Source organism: Papio anubis, chromosome 2 (genome assembly GCF_008728515.1).
Source record: "Papio anubis isolate 15944 chromosome 2, Panubis1.0, whole genome shotgun sequence".
Lineage (NCBI taxonomy): Eukaryota > Metazoa > Chordata > Mammalia > Primates > Cercopithecidae > Papio > Papio anubis.
The window spans coordinates 178,180,044-178,208,028 of record NC_044977.1 but is presented as its reverse complement, the minus strand read 5'-3'; the positions used below and the strand labels follow the sequence as shown (position 1 = coordinate 178,208,028).

At 44.0% G+C, this 27,985-nt stretch overlaps 1 protein-coding gene across 1 annotated transcript in view; it reads right to left on the bottom strand.

The window, feature by feature from the left end:
- Window positions 1–27,985, bottom strand: part of GPD1L (glycerol-3-phosphate dehydrogenase 1 like) — a 66,481-nt gene that overhangs the window by 21,674 nt on the left and 16,822 nt on the right. The window contains exons 2-5 of the mRNA XM_003895215.4: window positions 24,168–24,345; window positions 13,693–13,833; window positions 11,796–11,934; window positions 3,582–3,694 (exon numbers count right to left, since the gene is read on the bottom strand). Of these exons, the coding sequence (XP_003895264.1) occupies window positions 3,582–3,694; window positions 11,796–11,934; window positions 13,693–13,833; window positions 24,168–24,345 (571 nt within the window). The remainder of the gene's footprint in view (window positions 1–3,581; window positions 3,695–11,795; window positions 11,935–13,692; window positions 13,834–24,167; window positions 24,346–27,985) is intronic.

The window sequence follows — 27,985 nt, the reverse complement described above, 5'->3', positions numbered from 1 at the left end:
AGCTGAGATCTGGCCACTGTACTCCAGCCTGGGTGACAGAGTGAGACTCCGTCTCAAAACAAAAACAAAAACAAAAACAAAAAACAAATAAACCTCCAATCAAAGAAGCCAGACACAAAAGAGGGCATACTGTACAGTTCCACTTATAAAAATCCTACAAAATGCAAACGATGGCATATAAAAGCAGATTAGTTGGCGGCCCAACTGGAGGCTGGTGTGATGAGGAACCTCAAAGGGACACGTGGAGTTGTTTGGGGATAATGGAAACGTTGTGTACTTTGGTAGTGGTTTTCATGAGTGCATGCACACAACTCTCAAAACTGATTGTATTATAAACTTTAAATAGATGCAGCTTGATTCCATGAATTACACTTTTTTTGTTTTGGAGAGAGAGTCTCACTGTCGCCCAGGCTGGGGTGCAGTGGTGCGGTCTTGGCTCACTGCAGCCTCTGCCTCCCAGATTCAAGCGATTCTCATGCCTCAGCCTCCTGAGTAGCTGGGATTACAGGCACGCACCACCACGCCCAGCTAATTTTTGTAATTTTTAGTAGAGATGGGGTTTCCCTCTATTGGCCAGGCTGGTCTAAGACTCCCATACTCAAGTGATCCATCTGCCTCGGCCTCCCAAAGTGCTGGGATTACAGGTGTGAGCCACCATGCCTGGCCTAATTACATGAATTATACTTAAAGTTGATTTTTAAAAAGAATATATCCTTACTAAGAGATGAATGCAGCTAAGAGTTCGTGAAGGACATTCGGAAGGTAGTAAGAGGCACTGGTACAAAATGATTATGCATAATTCCTTTGAATTTTCTATTTTATCCTTGTAGAGAGCTGTTTTCATATTTTTCCTAGTAAGTCAAATGCTCCACATTTTTGAGTACAAAAAGATAATGTATATTTTGTAAATTGGCTAGTATGGAAAATATTAATAAAGACTGTATATAAAAAAAGTAAAACACATCAATGGCTAGACGTAGTGGGTCACGCCTGTAATCCCAGCACTTTGGGAGGCCGAGGTGGGAAGACTGCTTGAGTCCACGAGTTCAAGACCAGTCTGAACAACACAGCGACACTCCATCTCTACAAAAAATAAACAAAATTAGTCGGGCATGGTGGCATGTGCCTATAGTCCCAGCTGCTCAGGAGGCAGAGGTGGGAGGATAGCTTGAGCTTGGGAGGTTGTGGTTGCAATGAGCCATGATTGTGCCACTGCACTCAGTCTGGGCAACAGAGCAAGACTCTGCCTTAAAAACAAACAAACAAAACACACACACACAATCAAACTACCTGAACAGTAAGATCTAGTTTTTGTTTTAAAAAGGAGCCATACACACATGTACACACTAAAAACATTGGAAGGGTATATACAACAAACATTAACTGAGGTTATTTCAGGATGTAGGATTGTCAGTGATTTGATTTTTACTTCCTTCTTTACACCTTTCTGTTGTGTGAAAACAAGGAATATGATGATGTTATAGTCGGGGGGAACATCCCATCACTGTTGTTTATGTAATGAAAGCAACATATGGCCACGTGTCCTTGCTCTGGCAGGCTCTGATGAGAGAGGGCTTCGTTTTATTCATGCTGCCTGGTTACTAACCAGAAAGGTCAAGTTGTACGTAGTAACCAAAGAAACCAGGCTAAGACTCTTAAAACCCGTGTTCATGCTCTGACTGTGCTGGTGTTTGCTACCCTAAAGTCATTCGCTCTTTGGATCTCGATTTCCTTATCTGTACAAGACAATGATTGGATTTAATAATTGCTACAAGTGCTTGTTTCTCAGTTTTCAAAAATCTCAGCTCTGATGCAAACCCATAGGAATGATGGTAACCGATCTTGTTTTAAAAGATTAGGTGCGAAGTTGCAGGGAGGCTGGTTAAGGGCCTTCGACCCCCACCTCCCTGCATCCCCCATGAATCACTTTCCATCAAGGTAGCAGGCACATCCACTGACAGTCTTCCTGCCAGCAAAAATGAAAGCCATTCTGAGTTCAGACACAAGACCAGTATGGGTTCCCGTTAGCAGAAGCTTTTCCAAAGCCCTCACCTCAAGCTAGACTCTTTGTTCTGGGCAGGATTTCACAGCTTCTCCATGACCACCAAAAACATCCAGTCACTTAAAAACAGCTTTGGAGCAGCTCAGGCCAGCACTGAGCAATTAGGCATTCATGATGCCCCCTGCTGTTGAGTGGTAATTAGTTTAATGAAGGACTATTAAAAACACATAAAAATCTCAACCAACAAAAATAAACAAAGCAGCCAAAGTCAGTGTCTTACATGTGTAACTGGGCCTGCATGTAATGTAATGCTAATGCAAAGAATGCCCCACACAGGCGTTCAGAAATATGCATGTGTGCTCCCTAGGAGCCCAAGCGTTTAATTGGCTTCAATTTTTTAAAATGCTCATTGTATATCATGACCACACATATACACACGATGTTAATTCTAGAGAGTGATTTTAACTTCTGACTCAAAAAAAACGTATTCAGTTTATGAGAAAGCATAGACAGGCATTCTTTCCACCTTTGCAACTTCCATCCAACACACACAGATGACTGGTGGATTGCCTAACCTCCTCCCTAGGTGCTCAAATTTCTGAAGGGTGGCTTTTTGCTGCAAAAGAGATGACTCAGAAGCGGCTCAAAAGGGGCATTCACATTGAGAACTCTTTATTTCCCCGTTCCCCCCACTCTTTTTTGTAGATGGTAGTGAAATGAAGGCAACTTGGATTGTGAGGGGAAAGGAGCAGGTAGCTGCTGCCGCACGGCTTCCTGCTGGCTGTTCCCCAAGTCCCGGCAGAGTGAGGGACAGTGCCTAAGGCTTTAAAAGCCAGCAGTCAACAAGTCAGGAACCCAGGTGTGGAGACCTCCCTTTTCCTCAAAAGAGGGGAAAAAAAGATAACATAAACTATACACTTACTATTTTTGTACTTTTCTGTATGAAGTACCTCTTAACATTTACATTAAAACAAACAAAAATACACCTCCAATCAAAGAAGTCAGACACAAAAGAGTGCATACTGTACAGCTCCACTTACAAAAATCCAGCAAGCCCCTGGCCAATGGAGGGCGCTTCTTTAATCACATCTTCTCCCTCTAGAGGGCAAAGACAAAACTATTCTTAGAAAAACCTCTACCAGCAGCAGATTATTTTTCCCCTTAACAAGAACAACCAGCCAAACTAGTAGAGTAGCATAATTCAGAGGGAACAAGATCCTTTTCCTGCTCAGGATGAAGTGTGGGAGAAAAATGTGAATGAATAGAATCGTTTGCTCCTGGGTGAAGCCCTACCATCAAGGAACTCCCATACTTTCCAAATATCAATGCTGCCAACTTCCCAAAGACCAAAACATCACAGTCCCCCCATATTTACAAGTTAAAGCAAGCCACGAGTAAGAGAGGAACTGAACCACCCAGGAAAGGCTGCAGCAAAACAGGAAGTTATAAACAAGGCTCTCGATTCACTATTCTTCGCTGATGTGGGTGCACAGAACACAGAGCCCATTCTTGAGGATTAGACTCAATGATGCTAACATTTGCCTTGCTTGATGAACTCCTCCCCTGAGGCTGACTTTACCTTAAGCGCACCACAGAGTTCAACAGTGTCTGCATCATCAACCACGGTAATTCGAAAATTTGGAGTCTGTAGAAGTTCTTTGAAGAGAAGGCCGTTCTCCATTACTTTGCTGCCTGCCAAAAGGTTAGACAAAAAGGATATTAATAGTTGTCTCTAATCTTAATTTTCACACCTAATACCCTTTAAAATAACTTTCTACTTACTATAAAAGTAACATATGTTCATGATAGGATATTTAGAAAATATATAGGAGCAGATATAAAGTAAAAATATCCCGTTTCCAATAGAGGTGATCATTTACAATTTGACATACATTTTTAACTGACTGAATGTGAATCTAAAGCTTTTCTTGGCCAGACATGATGGCTCACACCTGTAATTCCAGCACTTTGGGAAGCTGAGGCAGGTGAATCACTTGAGGTCAGAAGTTTGAGACCAGCCTGGCTAACATGACGAAACCCCGTCTCTACTGAAAATACAAAAATTAGCTGGGCGTGGTAGCACATGCCTATAATCCCAGCTACTTGGGAGGCTGAGGCAGGAGAATCTCTTGGACCTGGAGGTGGAGGTTGCAGTGAGCCAAAATCATGCCACTGCACTCCAGCCTGGTTGGCACAGTGAGACTCTGTCTTAAAAAAAAAAAAGTTTTTCTCAAAATTGGGAACATAACATATACGTGGTTTTATCATCTGCTTCCTCTGAATTTGAGAAGATGGAAATGCTGTCAGAGTACTTGTTTTTGCTACCACTATATTCCCCTCCTTTGGGACAGTGCCTGGGATGTGATGACGTTCACTAATTTTCACATATTTATTATAGTTATATATATTTTTTTGTTTTGGAAACCTTTGATTAAAATATAAAAACAAACAAAAATAAAGTCTTACACACAAAGCCTGATGTGAAATCTGCTGTGGTTGGTGGGGTTCAGGGTGAGGTTAACCAAATCCACCCTACCCAGCTCTAGAGAGACTGAAAATCAGGATCATAAGGTTTACCAGCCAAGTCCTGGCTCCCAAATCAATGTCACCACACAGAGATAGCAGAAGGCACACTGAATACTACAGCACCTGGGCTCTGTCTGCCTCGAGGTGGGAGACCAGCTGTTCCCAAGCCTGTCTGCACAGAACAGTTATCTGGGGATCTTCACAAATACCAAAGCCCATGCCTCATCTCAGACCAATTAAATCACAATCTCTGGAGTGGAGCAGGCATCAATCATTTCTGAAACTCCCCAGGTGATTCCAATGGGCAGACAAGTATGAAAACCTCTGATATAACCTCCTTCAGCTTCTGCTTCATCGGTAACAATACTACGGTACAGCTAAATGAGAATCACATGTGAAAACAGTCTTTCAGTGGTAAGAAGCACTCAGAGATCCCAAGTAATAATCATGGAGTTAGCTGACATTTGTATGCTTATTTTTTTATTTACTTATTTTTTTTGAGATGGAGTCTCCCTCTGTCACCCAGGCTGAAGTGCAGTGGCACAATCTGGGCTCACTGCAACCTCCGCCTCCTGGGTTCAAGCGATTCTCCTGCCTCAGCCTCCTGAGTAGCTGCGATTACAGGCACCCACCACCACACCCGGCTAATTTTTGTATTTTTAGTAGAGACGGGGTTTCACCATGTTGGCCAGGCTAGTCTTGAACTTCTGACCTTGTGATCCACCCGTCTCAGCCTCCCAAGGTGCTAGGATTACAGGCGTGAGCCGCCGTGCCTGGCCATGCATGCTTATTATTATGATTTTCTCCATGTACAGACAGGGAAACAGAGGCCCAGAGAGGTTTGCCAACTTGCCCGTGGTCAAACAGCTGGTAGAAGGAGAGCCCAAATTCTAACCCATATACTGCTCTGGCTGCCAGGGCCCATGCTCTGCGCCTCTATCCTATGCCACCTCTTGGGGATGGGAAGAGAGAGGTTAAAACAAGTAAAAATCAAACAAACATACATCAGAATTAGAGCTATACATTTCCAAAGCACAAAAAAGCATGATTGTCAGCCAGCGCGGTGGCTCACACCTGTAATCCCAGCACTTTGGGAGGCTGAGGTGGGCAGATCACAAGGTCAAGAGATTGAAGCCATCCTGGCTAACACAGTGAAACCCTGTCTCTACTAAAAATACAAAAAATTAGCTGGGCATGGTGGCACGCACCTGTCATCCCAGCTACTTAGGAGGCTGAGGCAGGAGCATCGCTTGAACCCAGGAGGTGGAGGTTGCAGTGAGCTGAGATCACGCCACTGCACTCCTGGGTGACAGAGCAAGACTCCGTCTCAAAAGAAAAAAAAAAAAAAGCCAAAAAAACCAGCAAGATTGTCAACAACTAAAATTACACCAAGAAGTGACACAATGTCAAAATAATCCAGGCCATCTGAGGGTTGAGAGAGGGTGGGGAGTGGATGAAAAGAGACTGGCTCAGTTAATCATTTCTAAAGATGGGTGATGGGCACGTGAGGTTCATGATACTGCTCTACTTTTGTTTTCTGAAAAGTTTCATAATAAAACACAATATCTACACCCAATACTTAGAAACACAGGCTACTCGGTAGCATTACTGTTCTTTCATTTAGCTGAGTTCCCCTTTTCCAAATGTTAGAACTATGTCAGTTTGTGCAAACTGTTCTCTTCCTTTTTAAACAGTCCACCAGGCTGTCTAGGTGACTCTGCAACACTCTTGCATCATCTGGGTTGGGTAAACCAGCCCCTGGCCCCTACATCATATTACAGCCTCACCATGTCCCTCCTCCCACTGCTCAGTGCCTCTAACATGAAGGATGCTCCTGAACATTGCAGACTGGCCCCTCCCTCAAGTCACTTTAATCCAGCGGTCTGCAGCTGGATGCTTGGGTTGCTGGTGAACAAACTGAGGAATGGGCAGGGGAACGCACACTCTTGGCTTACCATAGATACAATGTAGGGTCTATGGGTTCCTCTGTGGCTGCAAATAACACACAGTGTCCATCCAAAAGGTGGGCTTGATTTACAGCAATCTCATATTTTCTCAAAGGTACCTTTTAAAATTTATTACCTTAAATCACAGATAAGAGGTACTAACTTTATTTATTTATTTATGAGACACAGTCTTGTTGTGTTGCCCAGGTTGGAGTGCAGTGGCACTATCTCGGCTTACTGCAACCTCCACCTCCCAGGCTCAAGCGATTCTCCCACCTCAGCCTCCTGAGTAGCTGGAACTACAGGCATGTGCCACCATGCTCGGCTAATTTTTGTATTTTTGGTAGAGATGGGGTTCGCCATGTTGGCCAGGCTGGTCTCGAACTCCTGACCTCAAGCAATCCACCTGCCTTGGTCTTCCCAAGTGCTGGGATTACAGGCATGAGCCACCATGCCCAGCCCACTAATTTTATTATTAATATAATACCAGTCATAAACCAGCGTGTTGGCTCACGCATGTAATCCCAGCACTTTGAGAGGCTGAGGCAGGTGGATTGCTTGAGGTCAGGATTTCAAGACCAGCCTGCTCAGCATGGCACAATCCCATCTCTACAAAAAATCTCTACAAAATCCCATCTCTACAAAAATCCCATCTCTACACTGTACTCCAGCCTGGGCAACAGCGTGAGACTCTATCTCAAAAACAACAACAACAACAACAACAAACCCCAGTCATAAACAGTGACATGGCAAGCAGGGACTCAGGGCACCTGTACGGAACAGATAATGCCGGACACCCATGTGGGAAGGCTGCCCAAAACTCGATGTAAACCAAAGACAGGAAAATCCCCTTTCTCTGTCACACCAAGTTTTAGAGGCAATTAACCTATTTAATAAAACTCCTTCAAAACCCTTATTTTAGTTTGTGATTCCATATGTGTTTGTGTGCTTAGAAGATCCATAAGGAGCTTATGTATTCTAGACATTTGGCACCATGCCTGATATATAAGAGGGTTTGAAAAATATTCGTGGAATGACTGGATAAAAAGTCTCAGAGTCTGTGGTATACCCCAAGAACGAAGGGAGACCTCACCACAAGAGGGCACTGTAGTTCACCATGACAGGATTTTGAAGACTTGAAGCTGCCCTATCTTTTCCCTCCACAGAAGACTCAAGGGGGCCACGATTCCTGAACCTACCATAATTTAAAATAGTCCCTATGCATCAACAAAGGATGCCTGGATAACCACACTGCAATTATCAAATACAGAAAATGTAATGTTTACATAATATTATTATCTAACATACAATCCACATTCAAATCTCACCAATCACCTCTGCATTGTCTTCCACAGCAACCCTCCCTGCCCAATCCAGGATCCCACACTGCACTTAGTGCTCGTCTCTCCTTTTTTATTTTTAGAGAAAAGGTCTTGCTCTGTCACCCAGGTTGAAGCGCCGTGGTGCGATCACTGCTCACTGCAGCCTCCACCTCCCACGCTGAAGCAATCCTCTCACCTCAGCCTCTCGAGTAGCTGGGACTACAGGCATGCACCACCACCCCCAGCTAATTTTTGTATTTTTAGTAAAGATGAGGTTTCAATTGTCATGTTGGCCAGGCTGGTCTCAAACTCCTGACTTCAGGTGATCTGCCCGCCTCGGCCTCCCAAAGTGCTGGGATTACAGGTGTGTGCCACCATACCTGGCAAATTTTTATATTTTTTGTGGAGATGGGATCTCATTATGTTGCCCAGGTTGGTCTCAAACTCCAGGGCTCAAGTGATCATCCCACCTTGGCCTCCCAAAGTGCTAAGATAATAGGTGTGAGTCACCACGCCTGGCTTGGTAATATATCTTTAGTCCTCTTTAATCTGGGACACTCCTTTAGCCTTTCATTGTCTTTCATGACACTGACTTTATTTGAAGAGTCAAAGATGTCATAGGCCTGTTGTTTTGTAACATATTCCTTACTTTGGGCTTGTCTGATATTCTGATAGTCTCATGATTAAATCCAGGTTACAGGCCGGGCACAGTGGCTCGCACCTGTAATCCTGGTACTTCAGCAGGCTGAGGCAGGAGGATCCCATGAGGCCAGGAATTCAAAATTAATTAATTCAGGTTATATAAAACAATTTTTAAAACACCACTTTCATATTCTATCTCACTTTCAATGTTTTACTTATTTTTTTTTTTAAAGAGATAGGGTCTTGCTGTCACCCAGGCTGGAGTGCAGTGGCGTGATCATAGCCATTGCAGTGACTACAGCCTTCCTCAAACTCCTAGCCTCAAGGTGATCCTCTCACGGCAGTCTCCTGAGTAGCTGGGACTATAGGTATGTACTACCACACCAGGCTAATTAAAAAATTTTTTTTTTCCTTTTTTGGAAACTCCCAGCTACATTTCCCAGGCTGATTTCAAACTCTTGGCCTCACAAGATCCTCAGCTTTAGCCTTGCGAGTAGCTGGTATAACAGGCATGAGCTACTCCACCCAGAAATGCTTTACTTAATTTAATTCAGGTCATCAGTGCCTACCACAGTCCACCCCACAGACAAGGCATAGAAGCACCAGGTAAAGAAATGCCAGAGGGAAAGAAACGTAACTTGTGTGCTTTTATCTGTCTTTTCAAACTAAAGAAGCCTAATGCACCCAACTAGAAACTTTCCTACAACAAACAGGGCTAGAGTTACAGCCAGGATTGGATCAGGGACTGAGACTGGAGAAGATTTAGTCTTCCAGAATGAACTGGGAAAGGATTACTGGCAGATACGATTGAGTTGGAACGAACTAGTTAATAATCTTTTTGGGAAAATATAAGTAATTACATAACAATTTCATAGGCTACATTAAAACTGCAGATGAATAAAAGAATTAACTGTAAAAGAATAAGACCTATTCATTTATGTATGTACTAGGATACATATAGAAACAAATTTTTTGCAGAAGAATATTTAGAAACTGCTAATAGTAAAAGCCATTAAAAAAGAATGAAATCAGCTGGATGCGGTGGCTCACACCTGTAATCCCAGCACTTTGGGAGGCCAATATGGTGAAACCCCGTCTTTACTAAAAATACAAAAATTAGCTTGGCGTGGTGGCACATGCCTGTAATTCCAGCTACTCGGGAGGCTGAGGCAGGAGAATCGCTTGAACCAGGGAGTTGGAGGTTGCAGTGAGTCAAGATCATAACACTGCACTCAAGCCTAGCGACAGGGTGAGACTCTATCTCAAAAAAAAAAAAAAAAAAAAAATGAAATTATGTCCTTTGCAGCATGGATGCAGCTGGAAGCCATTATCCTAAGCGAGTTAACACAGGAACAGAAAACCAAATACTACATGTTCTCACTTATAAGTGAGAGCTAAACATTGGGTACTCATGAACATAAAGATGGCAATAACAGGTACTGGGGACTACTAGAGAGGAGAGAAAGGAGGGAGGGATTGAAAAACTACCTATTGGGTACTATGCTCACTACCTAGGTGACAGGATTAGTCATCACCCAGACCTCAGCATCACGCAATACACCCATGTAACAAGCCTGCACATGTATCCCCGGAATCGAAAATAAAAGTTGAAATTATAAAAAACAAAAAAGAAACTGCTAACAGTGATTCCCTCTGGGAAGAGGGAAATGGATGGGAAATTACAATCTTAGTTCTACTTTTCCACCTTCTCATGGTGCTTGAAAATTTTTTTAAACCTGTGTATCACTTTTGTAAATGACAACCTGGGCAGGTCATATCACAGGCTATTCTTTTCTTCTTTATATTATTTGTGATACTTCTCTCCAAAAAATACTGTTTTTCAAAAAACAGTCTTGTGTCCAAATATATGGAATTGTTGATGGAATGCTATGCAGTTATGAGGATGTACAGTATGTTAACAGACTCTGAAAGGTTTTTGTTACATATTCAGCAAATAAAGCAATTATTAAACAGTATATGATTTACTACAAACATAATAGTTTGTACAAATAGAGAAAAAGGATATATAACAAAACTATCAAAATTTTAAAATAGCTTTCTTTTGATTATCTCTATCTTTTTTTTTTTTTTTTTTTTAGACAGAGTCTCGCTCTGTCGCCCAGGCTGGAGTGCAGTGGCCGGATCTCAGCTCACTGCAAGCTCCGCCTCCTGGGCTTACGCCATTCTCCTGCCTCAGTCTCCCGAGCAGCTGGGACTACAGGCGCCTGCCACCATGCCCAGCTAGTTTTTTGTATTTTTTCAGTAGAGACGGGGTTTCACAGTGTCAGCCAGGATGGTCTCGATCTCCTGACCTCGTGATCCGCCCGTCTCGGCCTCCCAAAGCGCTGGGATTACAGGCTTGAGCCACCGCGCCTGGCCGATTATCTGTATCTTCCATAATAATCATGTAAAATACCTCCATAATTAAAAATAAAAATTAAGGTAGAAAATTCCAAAAAACCCTAAAAAGTCCTATGTATAGGCAGGTATAAGAATCTGGAGCTACATTTTCCTGCGCATTCATCTCACACAAGCGAGCCTGACATCTCTCAGAGCTTCCTTTTACAAAGCTGCCAAGGAGAAATGATTCATATTGCTTGCAGGTTTGACAAGGGGGAAAGTAAGTTCTGCAGTGGTAGATAAACTTTTGCAAATCATCTGAAAATACAATAATATTACTCTTCCAACAAAGCATCCTTTAATATGGTACATGGACACTTGAGAATGAATTGTCAAAGCCCCTTTTAAAAGAAATGAAAATTTTCATAACGTCAGTGTGAGAACAATGTATCTACTCTATTATATGTAAGAGTAGAAAAGGCTTACTACTATTTCAGGAAACAGAAGACTCAAATTTGTTCCTGGCTTCTACAGTAGTGTGGAATCTTGGGGCAGGTAATTTATTCTCTGAGTCTTATTATTCACCTGAAAATGGGGGTCATTCAACCAATGTTTAGATCTCATTGGAATCAATGAGGATCCAGATACTAGCATCTGTAAGAAAAGAAAATTTGCGTTTCCAAGGCCAGGGGACCCCTACCATGGATGTAGCCACCTGTTTCTTGGTACAAGCAACCTTGCACCTTTGTGTTTAACCTCAATAATTCACTATTGGATCACAGCAAGTCAGAATGGTCTTCTTGGCCGTATTCATTTATATTCATTCTGGAGGTTGTTGAAACACTTCAGTCCCACAAAATAGCCTCCTTACGTAAACCCCTGCCCCACTGAATGCCCACTTAGGAATGTTAAGAGGGACAGCGAAGAGTCTACTACAGAAAATATCAGAAATGGAATATGTACAAGTTGAAACATCAAATGTCCAGACTCCCGGGGCCCCTCCCAGGCAGTGCTTACCAATGGTGGTCTCACAGAACTTCTCTGCAGCCACCTCATTGGCAATGTTGGCTCCCATCAGCACACTGATGTCAATGCCCATCTTCTCGCGGATGATGTCAGAAATGAGTTTCAGCCCCTCGGGGCCCTCGTCTATGCCCTACAAGGATGCCAAGAAGTTAGGAGAAAACAAACCGCCAAATCAAAGAGGCATGGGATAGCAGATGTCCCATGGCTACACAACTTGAAAAATGTCTCCTACTTACAAGAGTAAGCATCTATACTGCCTACGCACAGCTTAAAGAAGAACCAAATGAAGAAAATAAACATGTACTCATCACTCGTGTTAAGAAATAGAATGTGACTGTCACCACTGAAGTCCCCTGTGTGTCTCCTCTCAAGTTCATCCTCCTTCTACCCCTGCTCCCCAGTGTGAACCACCGTCCTGAATGCTGTATGCATCGCTCCCTTGCTTTTCTTGATTATTTTACCACATCGGATGGTCCCTAAACAATGTTATATGTCATTATCCCTGGTGTTTCAAGTCTATAAAGAGAATTGTGCCATTCACCTGTGCTGTCTTGAATTACAATATCGTTTTAGAGATTCACTCATGTGGCTGCATGAAACTTCTGGTTCGTTTCTGTTCACTTACTGCATAGTATTCCGAAATGAATAGTTCACATTTCATTTGTCTATTCTCTTGCTGATGGCATTTGGGTTGCTCTGGTTTGCCTTCATGAACATTCATCTGTAAATGCTCTGGCACAGCCTCTCTCGGGAGTTCTTTTTTTTTTTTTTTTTGAGACGGAGTCTCGGAGTCTCCCTCTGTCGCCCAGGTTGGAGTGCAGTGGTGCGATCTTGGCTCACTGCAAGCTCTGCCTCCCGGGTTCACGCCATTCTCCTGCCTCAGTCTCCTGAGTAGCAGGGACTACAGGCCCCCACCCCAACACTTGGCTAATTTTTTGTATTTTAGTAGAGACGGGGTTTCACCGTGTTAGCCAGGATGGTCTCGATCTCCTGACCTCATGATCTGCTCTTGGGAGCTCTTAATCTTTCCAACAACATGGGCCTTACCCCTGGTAGTCTGGTGAAGTTTATGGACTCATTCTCAGAATTTCACAGGCATAAAACCAAACACCTAAAATAACCCAGGAATCCAATGATGTTGAAATTTGTTTAAAAAACAAATTTACGATAAAGTAATATATGCACTGTTTTATTAATGCAATTAGAAAAAGATGTCACGGCAGGTCTAATAATTACCACAATTTCCGAGTAGTGACGAGTATAAACGATACCTTGAGATATCGGAAAAAGGTGTAAAGTGAAATGAAAGCCCTGTGACTCCTATTGACAAGGTCTCAGATCCTGCTAATACTACCGTTCCTGAAACGCTGGCTGTGAGCTGCATTCACAAATGAAGAGAATGTTCATTTCACTTACAGGTTAAAATGAGTTAGAATGCAAGGATTTTTTTTTTCCTCCACAATTAAGTGCATGAACTTCCCGCATTCACCCTGTGGACCTTCAGAGGTTGTTTGGGGAGTTCTGGTTAAAAACACACGCTTTAGGGTATATATCCAGGAATGGGCTCTAACGGTTATTAATCTCCCAGCTAATTCAAACTGCTGGTGGTTTCCAGATGGCAGGCTGAGCCCCCAGAGTGGACCGGCAGGGGCGGCACAGCTCCTCACATCACGGCCGCTGCTGGTCTGCTGCAACAGACAGCAGCCCACTCTCAGCCTGAGCTAAACTAGTCTTGTATGTTTTATGGCCTTTTGGGCATCTTTAAAAACACAACGAAAAACTGCCACAACTTCCCCTTCAGCTCCACATCTCAAGCAGATGAGAGTGTGCGGAAATGAAATTTCCTGATAAGCAATGTCCAGCCCTGGGCGGCGTGCACTCGAGTTACCTTAATGAGGGTGATTCCCAGCGCTTTCTTGGGCACTCTCCCAGTGATCTCATCACAGATCCTGTGAATGAACTGGTGGGGAATGACAAACACCAGCAGGTCTGCGTCCTGCACAGCCTCGCTGAGATTCGAGATGGCAACCTGCAACCAAAAGGCAGAGAAGACAGTTTCTCCTCCTATATCAAACTATGCCTGTCCACATGGTTTCCCTCACTGACCATTTATCAGATGCCTACTATGTGCGGAACACTGTACAGATAGACAAGGAAGGCAAATGTGTTTGGTTTGCCTTCCTTATTCCTTATGGGGGTCTGAAGCAGAGGGTTTGCCTCTGTCACCAGCTGGGCAGGTGACTTATCCTCTCCACCCCTCAAATGCCTTATCTGCAAAAGGCACCACTAATAACATTATGTGGGTTGCTCTCTGTTGTTCTCCCACCTCACCAGCCCTCCATCCATTTTCTGCTCTTCTCTGCCCCATTCTTTTCCCAGGAGGCTGCTTTCTCTCAACTGTTTCCCCAGGCTCCCTTGTTCTCTGGCTTCCAGTGGGCTTCAGCCAATGGGAGGCACTGTCAGGAGATCAAAGGCTGGGAGGAGAGACAGGTCTCCTCGGGCCACTTCTGCCCAGGCTCACAGTGCTTCTGGCTTGGCTTCATTCTACAGCTGCACCTGCTGCCAGGCAGCCCCTTTCTCAGGCCATGTCTCTAAGCCCTCTTCAGGCTGGTGACATGTTCTTTCCCTGACCCTTTCAGGGGTGGTAATGGCTTCCTGCTGTTGCTAATCTCTGAGCACTTCACCAACCCCTGTTGATTCCCTCAACCCCATGGCCCCTCTGTAAATGATCCCACACTAAACTCTCCTTTGAGAGCACCGCTGTGAGGACTAACTGATACAGAAAAGTGCCTGAGACTTGATATACACTCAATACATGTCAGCTATTATGACGATTTCTTTCCTTAAGGGTGAAGATTAGTTTAACACGGCAGAAGTGAGGGCATGCAGTGCAGACTCCAGGGCACACGGTATCTGGCAAAGGCTGCCTGCTGTGCCTAGTATCTGTTCTTCCTTATTCCTCAGCATTAGAACCCCTAGTTTCAAGCTGGGCTCCTGAATGCCGGCAAAGAAGGCTGTTTCCCTGTGCTCCTTGCAGCTAGGTATACCACGTGACTGAGTTCTGATCAAGGGAGCATCAGTGGAAGTGCTGCCTGTGACTTCTAGAAAATGTCCTGGAAGGTCCTTCTCCTTCCTTTTGCCAGTGGGAATGTGAAGGCATGGCTGGAATTCAGACAGTCATCTTAGAGCAGAAGGAGGACAGCACATGCCGAGATGGCAGAACAGTGGAATCAAACGAGTCTCTGCCGCCATGATGCTGCACCAACCACAAACGTCTTTACATGAGAGAAAAATGCACAAGCATTTACCTTGCTTAGACCACTGTTATTTTAGGTTTTCTGTCATACGTATTTAAACCTAACTATAACTGCCTTAGTCCCCATTAAGCATTCCTGGTTCCCAAAATGAAAGGCCTTGGATGAAGATTCTTCTCTGAGGAAAACGTGTCTGTCACAGGAACATCATTCAGAATGGGCCAGCCTCTGAGGAAACCTAGTTTGGGGGTTGTGATGGAGCCTGCCAACTCCCAGCCAAAATTCCTTCTCCCCTTTCTCTATAATCACAGACCTGTAAGCTGGTCGCTGGTCATCTAGCCAAGGACTGCGTTTCCCAGCGGTCCTTGCAGCTACACATGGCCATGGACCAAGTGCTCATTGTTGGATGTGAGAGGGAGAAGTGGGTTCCACTGACAGCCCAGAGCCCTCAAGACGGTGAGTTGCTGCCTCCACACTTTCTCTTCCCCCTTCCCATGAGCTGAAAACCTTGGTAACTTATCCTTGATCACAATGACGGTTACAAGGCCTAGGAGATTGTACAGAAAAAAAAAAAAGGGGGACCAAGAATAATAGTGTAAAGCGAAGCACTAGAGTATTTCCATGTGAGAGGAAGACAAATCTCTTGTTCTTTGTCACATGATTACGTCTTTTGCAGTATCTTAGCCTATTACCTTGACTAATGCCTGTGCTAAGAGTTACTCCCTCAAACAAAGGATTCCCCAAAGAAAATGTATCCTGAAGTTTCATTCCCTTATCCCTTCAGGAGGTATGGAGGACTTCTATAATTTATTGCCTAGCCTCCATTCCCCTTCTTTCTAGCAGAAGTTTCCTTAAACTTCCTTTCCAAAGCTACCGCTTCCCCATTTTAATCATGCCATTTGGGTGGAATTGGCCCCTACCCCACTCCAGGGGTGGTTCTTAACTTGTTCAAGCTAATGGGCACATTAAACAATCAGCGCTAACAAGAAACCAGCAGATGTCTTCTGGGAAACAGACGCTTGCTTGTTCTTCAGGAGTAGCCATGGGTCTTTCCTTGAACAAGGTGGGATGCTGCTGTGAAGTCTAGAACTACCGCATCCATGTTTACAAATGTGAGGGGAGAACCTACGCCACGGGGCTCCCATGTGGATGAAGCCAACTTTGTGGATGGCAAAGCAGAGGAACAGAGGGAAAAACAGGGCCCTGTTAATATCATGTAAGCTGCTGGTTCAGGCTACACCTGAAGTCAACGCTACCTGGATCTTTAGTTATAAGAGCCCAAACATTTAGCTTTAAGCTGGTTTGAATGACAACCTAGAGTCACTCACCAGACAGCAGATCAAACCCAAAGCTCAGTACGTCTCCCTCGTTAGTGGCAGACCCAAAGGCAGGGAAGGCCTATTTGCCTATTTTCCTCTTTGGAAAGGCTTCTCCAGATTGGTAATCTAGGCTGGGTAGTCCACAAGTGGGGAAGATTTATTACAAAAAATCCACCTGCTACATTATTCCTCTCACACCTGGAGACTCCACCCCCTCCAACAAAGCATTTTTTGATTCTATTCCATTAATCTACCGATGCAGGCCAGGTGCCATGCTCATGCCTGTAATAATTCCAGCACTTTGGGAGGCAGAGGTGGGTGGATCGCTTGAGGTCAAGAGTTTGAGACCAGCTTGGCCAACATGGCGAAACCCCATCTCTACTAAAAATATAAATTAGCCAGGTGTGGTGGTGCACACCTGTAATCCCAGCTACTTAGGAGGCTGAGGCATAAGAATCACTTGAACCTGGGATGGCGAGGTTGCAGCGAGCTGAGATTGTGCCAATGCACTCCAGCCTGGGCGACAGAGCAAGACTCCGTCTCAAAAAAACAAAACAAAACAAAAAACAATCCTCTTGATGCCAACCCATAATTGGCCTGTGTGTCCTTGATTGGCAAAGCTCATCGTTTTGCTCTCATGTGTTTGCCTGTGTCCCACTCATCCTCCCACAGCCTTCACAAGAACTCCGATCGCCCCTTCCCCTTCATACTGGCCTTGCTCAGATGGACATTTATGTACCCTACTCCCTGGTTCATATGAAGCCTGGCCACCTGACGTTTAATTAAAACCTATTCCTCTGGACCTACTGTTTCTCCTCTTCCCCATCCACCTCTAACACATACACTCTCCTCCCTTTCCCACTTTGGGGCATTTTCAACATGGTGAAGTGGAAAAAACACCAGAACCAAAGAGAAAAAATGTAGGTTTGAAGGTCTGGGTTGCACATCTGCAATTGACCAGTTGTGTGACCTCTGGCAAGTGACTCAGCTTCATCAACCTCAGTCACCCCATATGTAAAATGAAGATAAAAATTACCTTTCCGACCTGGCTACCTCACAGAGCACTTTCCAATTAAGTAATGTGAGTGACAGTGTTTTGAAACTACAAAGACCTTAACAAATGAAAGCGTATTCATCAGAAAAATCTACCTGTATCCTGCAAATCCTTAACTTTTAAGGAATCGGCCTATTCCCATGTCTCTTGCTAAAATACATCCCCATCCAGGCTCAGTGGCTCATGCCATAATCCCAACACTTTCGGGAGGCTGAGGCGGGAGGACTGCTTGAGCCCAGGAGCTCGAGACCAGCCTAAGCAACACAGTGTGACCTCGTCTTTACAAAAAATAAAAATAAAAAAAAATAACCAGGTGTGGTGGCGGGTGCCTGTGGTCCTAGCTACTTGGGAAGCTGAGGTGGGAGGATCACTTGAGCCCAGGAGGTCGAGGCTGCAAGAAGTTGTGATTGCACCACTGTACTCCAGTCTCAGGGACAGAGTGAGGTCCTGTCACAAACAAACAAACAAACAAACAAACCATTCTCAAGGAAGCTGCCAGCTGTCAGGATTTCTTCTGTCTCTTACATTTCCTTCTCAATAAATCAAAGAGGAACCTGCAGGTGGTAGGGAATGTGATGGTCTTTAGGACAATGTGGTTGGGGCTTATTCTCCTTGGTGGAATACTTAGGGTTTAACTCACAGAAGCAACATGTACAATGCGAGCTGTATTTTTACGGTGTGCATGGTCCATTCACAGAACATTATTCCTCTTACACAGTATCAGAACAAGTTCTCATCAGCTAATGAGATCATGTGAATCTCATCTTTCAGAATAAAACCTTTTGCTAAGCGCCTACCCGATTTTCTGCTCTGAAAATAATCAGGAGCTGCTTTGGAAATGGTGACTGATTTTGTGAGCCTCCTGCCAAAAATCTTTCTGAGAGTGTCCGTCATTCCAGATCCTGAAACATGCCAGGAAGCACAACTCAGAACAACAGGTCTTGCCTTTCAACGGCAAGTAGGACAAACAACCCAGAACGAAGGCATCAGGGCTGGATTGCTTAATGCCCAGACTTTCAGGAGCCCAGTGCTCTTGCTTCAAGTTAATAAAAGCCTAACAATAAATAAAAATCATTGGAAACAAAGCTGGCGAAGTCTGTGTGGATAAGCCTGAAGGTTCTTTTGTACCTCCTGGATCCACCATCACTGTCCATAGTGTGTGTTCAATGAGCTTTTACCTGTTAGCAACATCTTATCTGCGGTCATCAGAGCGGGCGAGAAAAAGACCTCACTTCTATCATCACAGACTGACCTCCTCACCCTCCAAAGATGCTATTTTACGGTCTTTAAAAGCAATTAGGATTAAAACGCTTTCTCCATTCATTCATGACTATAAATAGGCTCACTGGATCAAGTGTGAAGAAAAAACATCTAAGTAGGAAAATAACAACTGCTCCTCTCTGCACCAGAAATAATCACTATCGATATTTTGGTACATTCCTTCCAAGGCCTTTTTGAGCCTATGGAAAGATCTAAAATTGTATTTACAGAATTAAAGTAATACTCATATCTTTTAAATATAGTATTATAAGAATATTCCTGTCATTCAAATGCAGACTCTTCCCCCTAAAATCCATGAATCTTACCACAAACCTTTTTGTACCAACATCATAGTAAAGACAGATAAAACAATGATAAGCCAAATAAAAGATACCAAGGCTGCTCTCATTTTTATCTAATCTCTTAGGGCCACCACAGTTATTTCTACCTCAAGTCTGTATGAATCTACATGCTGAAACAATTCTGGTTCCTAATGAGAATGGTATGGTTTAACAATGGTCCAGCTGCCGTGGGTGCGCAGAGCATCACAGCCAGCCTCTACTGCCAGTCAGCTAACCGGACGCCATGGCAACTCACCTACACTCTCTGGGGAATGTGCGTACTCAGATTCAAGACAATACCAGGAGCAAAAAACACAGCAACTGTCCTACCTGGGACATGGTAGAGGCTCAAAAATACTGTAATTCCCTTCTGTTCTCCTCATCTCACTTGCAGCCAAGATCTTAGGTGAAATTCACATACTTGGCTCTACATGCAGAAATACGACCCTCAGAAGAGGACCTTATCTGATGATTCTTATGTAAACATGCCACTGTTGGTAAGTAAGGCTACTTCTGTAAAAACAGCTATCCACCGCCTGGATTCCCCAGTACAACACCAATAATATCAATTTATTATGTACTCCCATGGTTCCCAAAGCATGGCTCCTGAACCAACAGCATCCCCATTACCTGGGAACTTGTGAGAAATGCACATTCAGGGACCCCACCTGAAACCTACTGAATCAGAAACTATAGGAGTGGGCCCACGTATCCCTGGGAAGCTCTCCCAGCGATCTGATGAACACTAAAATTTGATGATCACCATGGAAAACTACTCCTCTAATGAAATCAAAGAGTTAAACCCAGGGAGGAAAAGAGTTAACACTGAGGCTTCCCACTGAACTGATATTTTAATTTTCAGAAGACTTTCAGCAAAAATTAATAGGTATTACCCCAACCCTAGTTCCCAAATGTAAATGATTAATTTTTTTTAAGTCTTGCCCTAACCTTATTTTCCATGTGATACCACCTAAAGCGCTGAAACAAAACTCTTCATCCTAGTTTGTTCTTCCTCACCACTTCCACTATCCTTGGCATTTATTCAGACCACCAATAATGCCAGGCACTATTTCAGGTGCTGAGAAGACATTAGTGAATACAGACCTATGCAAGAAACTATACTCAAAGAGGTCACAGCAAAGTAAAAAGGTAAACATTGGACTTCATAATTAAAAACTTTTGTGCTTCAAAGGATACCATCAAGCAAGTAAAAAGAAAACCCACAGAACAGGAGAAAATACTTGTGAAGAAAGGGGACCTGTATCTAGAATATATAAAGAATTTGAATAACTCAATAATAAAAAGACAATCCATTTTTAAAATGGACAAAGGATTTGAATACACTTTTCTCCAAAGATATACAAGTAACAATAAGCACAAGATGTTCAACATGGTTAGCCATCAGGCAAATGAAAATCAAAACTGTGAATGAGACACCCGCTAGGATTAAAAAGTCAGATAACAGCAAGTGCTGGTGAGAATGTGAAGAAATTGGAACATTCATACACTGTTGATAGGAATGTAAAATGGTACGGCCACTTTGTAAAACAGTCTGGCAGTTCCTCAAAAAGTTAACTCTACTCCTAGGTATACACACAAAAGAACTGAAAACATATGTTCATACAAAACATTGTATATAAAGGTTCACATTGTACATAAAGTTATTATTCACAATACCCAAAGAGAGGAAACAGCTCAAATGACCATCAACTGATGAAGGGGTAAACAAAATGTGGGACATCCATACAACAGGATCGTATTCAGCCATAAAAAGGAACGAAGCACTGATACACGCTACAACATGGATGGAGCTTGACAACATGTGAAGTGAAAGAAGCCAGTCACAGAAGACCGCATATTGTAAGATGCAATTTATATGAAACATTGAGAATAGGTAAATCTATACAGATAGAAAGGAGATTAGTGGTCGCCTAGGGCTGTGGGACAATTGGGGATAACAGGGGGTAACTAGGAAAGGGTACAAGATTTCTTTTCAAGATGACGAACATGTGTTAAAATTGGCTGTAGTGATGGCTGCATAGCTATGTAAATATACGAAAAAAGTCACTGAATTTTATGGTCTGTGGATTATATCTAAGTGAAGCAGTTTTTTAAAAAGCAGGCAGAAGATGAGTGGCAATGGCAACTATATTTCATGGGGGTGCTGGAATCTAAATCCTGGTGTCACTGGCTGAAGCTGGAACAGGGATGCAAAAGAGTCCTCTACCTTGATGAGCTCCAAACACAGGCTCTGGAAATAGAGCTAGAAAACAGGATCAACCATTTTGCAATTACAGAAAATAATGAGCATTATTTTCTTTTTTTTTTTTTTTAGAGGGAGCATTCCTTTTTTTTTTTTTTTTTTTAAAGATGTAGTCTTGCTCTGTTGCCTACGCTGGAGTGCCGCGGCGCAATCTTGGCTCACTGCCATCTCCGCCTCCTGGGTTCAGGCAATTCTCGTGCTTCAGTCTCCTGAGTATAGCTGGGATTATAGGTGTGCACCACTACACCCGGTTAATTTTTGTATTTTTAGTAGAAATGAGGTTTTGCCATGTTGGCCAGGTTGGTCTTGAACTCCTGACCTCAAGTGATCCGCCCCCCTCGGCCTCCCAAAGTGCTGGGATTATAGGAGTGAGTCACTGCACTTGGTCCCAAAGTGCTGGGATTACAGGTGTGAGCCACTGCACCCGGCCTTCAGAAAATAATGAACATTATTTTCATTCAGATCTAAAGGGAAATCGTAAACCCAGAAGGGCTCAGTTTTTAGTGAGCAGGCAATGGCATGGTGAAGTCACTGTAACAGAAGGCTCCCATGTGGGAGGGGCCACATGATGAGTGTGGACCTGGGGAAGGGTCAGGTGGGCAGCAGTTTGGGGGTCTCACGCAGAAAAGTCTCAGTCTGAAGTCAGCACATCAAATGACAGCATAAACAGTGAGCTTGTGTTGACGGAAACGCAAAAAACCTCTCCTGTTTGAACTGGAAAGAAAAACAATGATTAAAAACTAGTCTTTTAGGTGGCTACCTGAGGCTGGAGGGTGAGGGACTGGGGACATGTTGGTCAAAACTTTCACTTAAACAGGAAGAATAGGTTCGAGAGATCTATTAGACATCAGCAGCGTTCTGGGAGTGAATTCTCCTGCCTCTGTCCATACCCAGTGACCAGGGGTAGGTGGTGGAGTCAGTCATATGGGGGGCAGGCTCTCTCAACTCCTCTGTGTCAGTTCCTTCCCTCCCAATCTCCCTGTTCACAGCAGAGGCTCTAGCTTCACAGAACCACTCAGCAGATTCACTTCCCCCAACACTCCTTGAATATCCACTGGAGGAAAAGCACTGCGCTAGGGACTGTGGGTGAATGAAGAACCAGAAAGCAAGGTCACACACTGAAGGCACGTGGAGGTAGACAGACAGGTGCACAAGGGACTGGCGCCAGGCAGCGTGGGAGGAATACAACAATGAAACATGTAGTTTACCGAAGGGAGGGGGCAACCAATTCTGATAAAAATGAGAAAAGTGAAGCTCAAAAGAATGATCTGACCCAAGAATGGATTAGAGATGACCCCAGAGGCCTTCCATTGGAGTGGGAACAGCCGCCTCTTTCATTCTCTCCAGCAGATACTTGGACAACTTAACTTCTAAGCTCACAACCCTAAAGGTTCTTCCTCCCCCACCAACTGCACCAGGAATCACTGTAGGGAAACGCTGGCTCACCCGAGTCCAGAGCAGAAAGTCATCACTGTCTGGAAGGCAACAGATTCAGCATGCTCAGGAGCATGCTCAGGGATGAGTCCACCAGGAATCAATCTGAACTGTAGCCCTTAGCTGTGTGACCCTGGACAAGTTCATTAGCCTCTCTGAGTCCTGGTTTCCTCCACTATATAATCAAAATCATCATCCTAATAGGAAAACCAGTAGTATCAACCTAAGAGCGTTATTGAGAGTATTAAATCAGACTATATGTATTGCTTAGCATGGTACTTGACACTAACAAATACTGTAACTAAAACTTCCCCACATTTACTGATTTAGAGATCGGTCTCCCCTGCTCAGTTCCTTGAGGAAAGCAACACTGTCTTATTCCTCCTTCTGTCCCCAGCACCCAACATTGCGCTTTGCATGCACAGTGCATGCTTATAAGGTTTGGTGAGTGAATATATGCAGTAAAGGGTATTTCATTAACACAGGAGACGAGCTTCTTGGGTTAACCATAGGAATCAGACAGCCACAACTGTCTGGTTTTCAAAGAGATTATGATAGAAAACCACAAAGGGGTGAATCTGACAACAGAAGAAGTTCATCAATTCCATTCAGACAAGCAGCAGGGTACACCCTTTTCACTCCCCAAGCTCATTTCTTTCTTCCTCCGCAAGTCAATAGAAGGAGGTCAGGCAATAACCTGTATTTTTCTCTCCCAGACTTAATAAGCTTGAATTTAAACTGTCAGTCTTACATTTTCCCATTTTCTTCTATCTCCTTCCGTAATTTAGGCCTTGACCCTGACTTTAATTACAGACCAGTGCATTAGCTGTCCTAGCAAGCTGATCTCATGCACTTAGGGTATAACAGGAGCTACTTGGGGAGCATGAACAGCCTAAGGCAAGTTCGCTAGTTCCAGACGTGGCTGGCACTTTGAATGCCAAGCAGGAAGTCTGTTATGGGCTGTACTCAGAATGTGACTGTATCTGGAAACAGTGTCTTTAAAGAGGTAATTAACTTAAGTCATTGGGGTGGGTCTTTATCCAATATGACTGCTATCTTTATAAGAGGAGATTATGATAGAGACAGGATCAGAGGGAAGACCACGTGAAAATACAGAAGATGCTATCTACAAGCCAAGGAGAGAGACCTCAAGAAATCAACCCTATCAGCACCCTGATCTCACACTCAAAACCTCCGGAATTACAAAAGATACATTTCTGTTGTTTAAGGTACCAGTCTGGCACTTTGTTAAGGCATCCTTGGCACACTAATAGGAAACCCATTTTCAGAGTCAGAAAAACCAAAATCAACCAACCAAATGGTAGTGGAAAGGAACTGGGGAAAAGAAAAGCAGCTTTCCCAGTTCCAAGTCCCAATGCTGCTCCGCCAAGCATAACTTGCGGAATGAACCAAAGTACGTTTCACCCCAAAGTCTTACCACATTTTCTGGCAGCTTGTGTCCAGGAAGATATTTTACATTTTCATGGTCATTATTTATGATGTCTGTCAGTTTTCTGCCATTAACTGTTTCTTCAAAGACCCACATCTTCACTGTGGAGGCAAACTTCTGAAGTTTCTTGACATTATTACCAATTATTTTTGCAACAGCTGAACCCCTACAAAAGAAACCGTGGAAAAGAACAAAAATAAACTCACTTGGGCAGGAGAGAAAAAGCATTTGATTAAAATTCAGAAGACTTGTGTTTTGATTCTGATCCAAACACCGAGCTTACTCGAGATGTGATGTGTATCAGCCCCAAGCCATTTGAAACTGAGTTGTTTTCACATGGAATACCACCGCCTGTGACCGGGAAAGCACCAGAATTTGGTTTAAGGTCAAAATGCACCACCCCTTGAAACTAGTAAGAATCAACCTATCTTGGAAGACAACATCACAGGCAGAAGAGAAATCCACCCCAGAGCATGAAAATGACCCTAGAAGGTCTTCAAAGGATATTGAGATGTACCTATGGTAAAATAAACTGTGTCTTGATGAACTGCAGCAGGTGCAAGGCAGAAGCACAGAAGAAAGACAAGAACCCGAGTGGACTCCCGAAGAGGAGCAAAGGGAGAGCACAGGGCCCAGTAGCTGAGTACTTTGCACTCCCTCCTCTCCGCAATCAAGCCGGCCTCCGGCCCCTAAGCTCCCTTTTCTCTGCATCTCTATTTAGCAAACATGTTCTAGTGATGGCTCAGTCTCCCATAGGCTTTCCTACAGGGGACAAGAATGACCCTGATTTGTTAACATCAGTCCTCCCGACAGCAGTGCGTGTCTGCACGTGGCTGCTGCAGCAGAGGAGGTGGGACCAGGCACCTGTGTCCATCCCACAGAAGCCGCTGCTGGGGCCACAGTGGGCACTCAATCCTAGCTGAGCCTGTCAGCTCTCCCCTCTGGACTTTCCACTGAGAAACGGTTTGTTTCTTAGCTGACTTTCCTGGTGTGAGGAGTAAATGAGAGAATGCAGTAAAGAGCATCTTGCAAATTCATGTGTTAGGGCAGTTGCTACTTTTTCTCACAATTATTCTCAAGACAATTTGATGAGATGGAGTAGGGGATGATAACAAAAGGTGGGGGCAGCCAAGCGGCTGCAGAACATGTTGGAGACATTTATTTTCATCCCCTGAAGAATCTGTTTTTCTAACCCAACTATAATTCATCCCAGTATATAAACCTATATGCTTTAACAACCACAAAACTTCAAATAATTCTAACAGATTATAATTATTGTCCCTTTCTGGACATAGAACGGATAAACTAAACAAGCGGTTCTCCACTTTGGCTGCACAGAGTTACCTGGGAGATTTAAAAATCCTGAGTCCCAGACCACACCCCGGCCAATGGAACTGGCACTTCTGCGGTGGGATCAGGCATCTGTACTTTTTAAAGCTCCCTGATGACTTGATGTGCAGCCAAGGCTGAGAGCCACTGCTCTGCACAATGATCAGAATTCTGATGCCCTCCTCCCTCACAAAAGAATAGCTGTAGATATCAAGGCTATGCAGCTGTACCTGTGAAATTCTCATTCTATGCCAGCAGAACAGGTTATTAGATAAATACCCATTAATCCAATTCTCCTACTGACACTTTGTAGAAAGCAGGCCAGGAACCTCCCACCATCACTACCACCTTTATTCTAATCTTGGAAACAGCTGCTCACGTACTCACAGGGAGAGAAAGGCTGTGGTTCACAGTGTTCCCTGGCATCAAGCAACTTTCACAAGGTCAGAGAGAACAAGCGTGGTTCTGGGGGACTGAGCGTCAACCAATGGGGGGCTATGAGACACCAGGAATCTAAGTCTAGTAAGCCAAGTGGAAAAGTAAATCAGAACCAGGAATCCCTCCCCATGATCTCACTGGAATACACTTGCTTTCCCCTTTACAGCTGCCTCCTGGGGAAGCCAAACATTTGCAACCCGAGGCAAACCTGTAGTATTTACTGCAATGAGTTGGATTGATTGATTGATTGAGACAGGATCTCACTCTGTCACCCAGGCTGGAGTAGAGTGGTGTGATCACAACTCACTGCAGCCTTGACCTCCTGGGCTCAGGTGATCCTTCCACCTCAGCCTCCTGAGAAGCTGGGACTACAGGCACGTGCCACCACACCTGGGTAGAGTTAGGAAAATTTAAACAAACATTGGTACTGTTAAGAACTAGGCCCTTCAGACCATGTCTGTATGTCCTTTGGGATTCAATGGGGGCTTAAAGTGACAGCGTAAAAATTAATAAGGGGAATTCCAGTTATTTTACTCTTGGGGGGCCATCAAGACCTCACTCTACCTCATTCCTGGTTTCATCAATAATTTCATTCATTCACTCATTTATCTCAGTCATCAGATATTTACTGAGCACCTACTGTGTGTAATGCATTGGGGGCCAGATGGTGGTAATACAGCAGGGGAAAGGCAACGTGTTCTTTGCTCTCAAAAGCTCACCACCAGCTCAGAGAGATGAATAGCTAAAAGGCGTTCATGAGGCTGTGTGTGATGAGGTGGAGGAAAGTGGAAGCAGATGTGGTTAGAAGGGTAAACTGCAGTGGACTTCAATACAAAGGACCCAACTGCAATACAAAGGACCCAACTGCAATACACGTTGATCCATGACAAGTCTCCCAGGCTCAAACTTCTATTGAGAGAACCATAATGGACAGCCCGACCCAGGGTGCAGGGAGAAGACACAGGATGGTGCTCAGGAAGACCAAACCCCTGCTGAGAAGCAAAAAAGGCTTCACAAATCAGGGCTGGGAAAAGCAGACACAGCAGTGCTTTCCACCCAATACTCAGCTAACTGCAGACACATGAGTGAGCCCGACCAGCTGATCCCTAACTCAAAAGCAATCTTAAATGCTTGTTATTTTAAGCAGCTGAGTTAGGGGAGAGTGGGCTGTGTTGCAGCAAAAGCTGATAGATGTACAAAGACAGAATCTTTGACACAACTAGAGGCCTCTCCAAGTAATTTTTGGCCAAGCTGTTGGATTTGCCACCCAGGGATTGGCAATGTAGTGGGAGGGATTGGGGGTTGGGGTAGTGTTGTGTTGAAGGAAGGACTGTGGAATTAAATTCACGGATGGAGAGGAACAAAACGATCCTAGTACCTTAAGGCCTAGTTTTGTTCTCTATATATAATTTATACAATAATTTTTTTGGCAAGGGTGGCGGGGAGGCAGGGGGGCATGGAGGAGGAGGACCAGGACTTAAAACACTATATTTCATTTTGTTTTAACCCCCTTTGGTATACTCTGTTTGTTTGTTTGAGACAGTGTCTTGCTCTGTCCCCCAGGCTGGAGTGCAGTGGTGCAATCACGGCTCATTGCAGCCTTGACCTCCCAGGCTCAAGGGAATCGTCGCTCCCTGGCCTCCTGAGTAACTGGACTACATGTGTGCCACCACGCCCAGCTAATTTTTAAAAAAATATTGTAGAGACGGGATCTATGTTGCCCAGGCTAGTCTTCAACTCCTGGGCTCAAACAATCCTCCCATCTCAGCCTCCCAAAGTGCTAGGATTACAGGCATGAGCCACTGCGCCCAGCCCAATCTCCACGTTGAACTCAGTATTTTCTCTGTTGTCCACTTTTATCTGTATGGTTTATAAAAAATCAAAAAGTATAACCTGTACCCCAAACTCCTTTGTGCCTCTGGAATGGTACTAGATGCATTTGTCTCAAGTGTTACCTCTTCTGACCAATATGAAAGAGCAGCTTCATTTTTCTTGTGGATCAAATAGAGCAAGAAAAATGTTTTGGAGGAGCCGGAGGG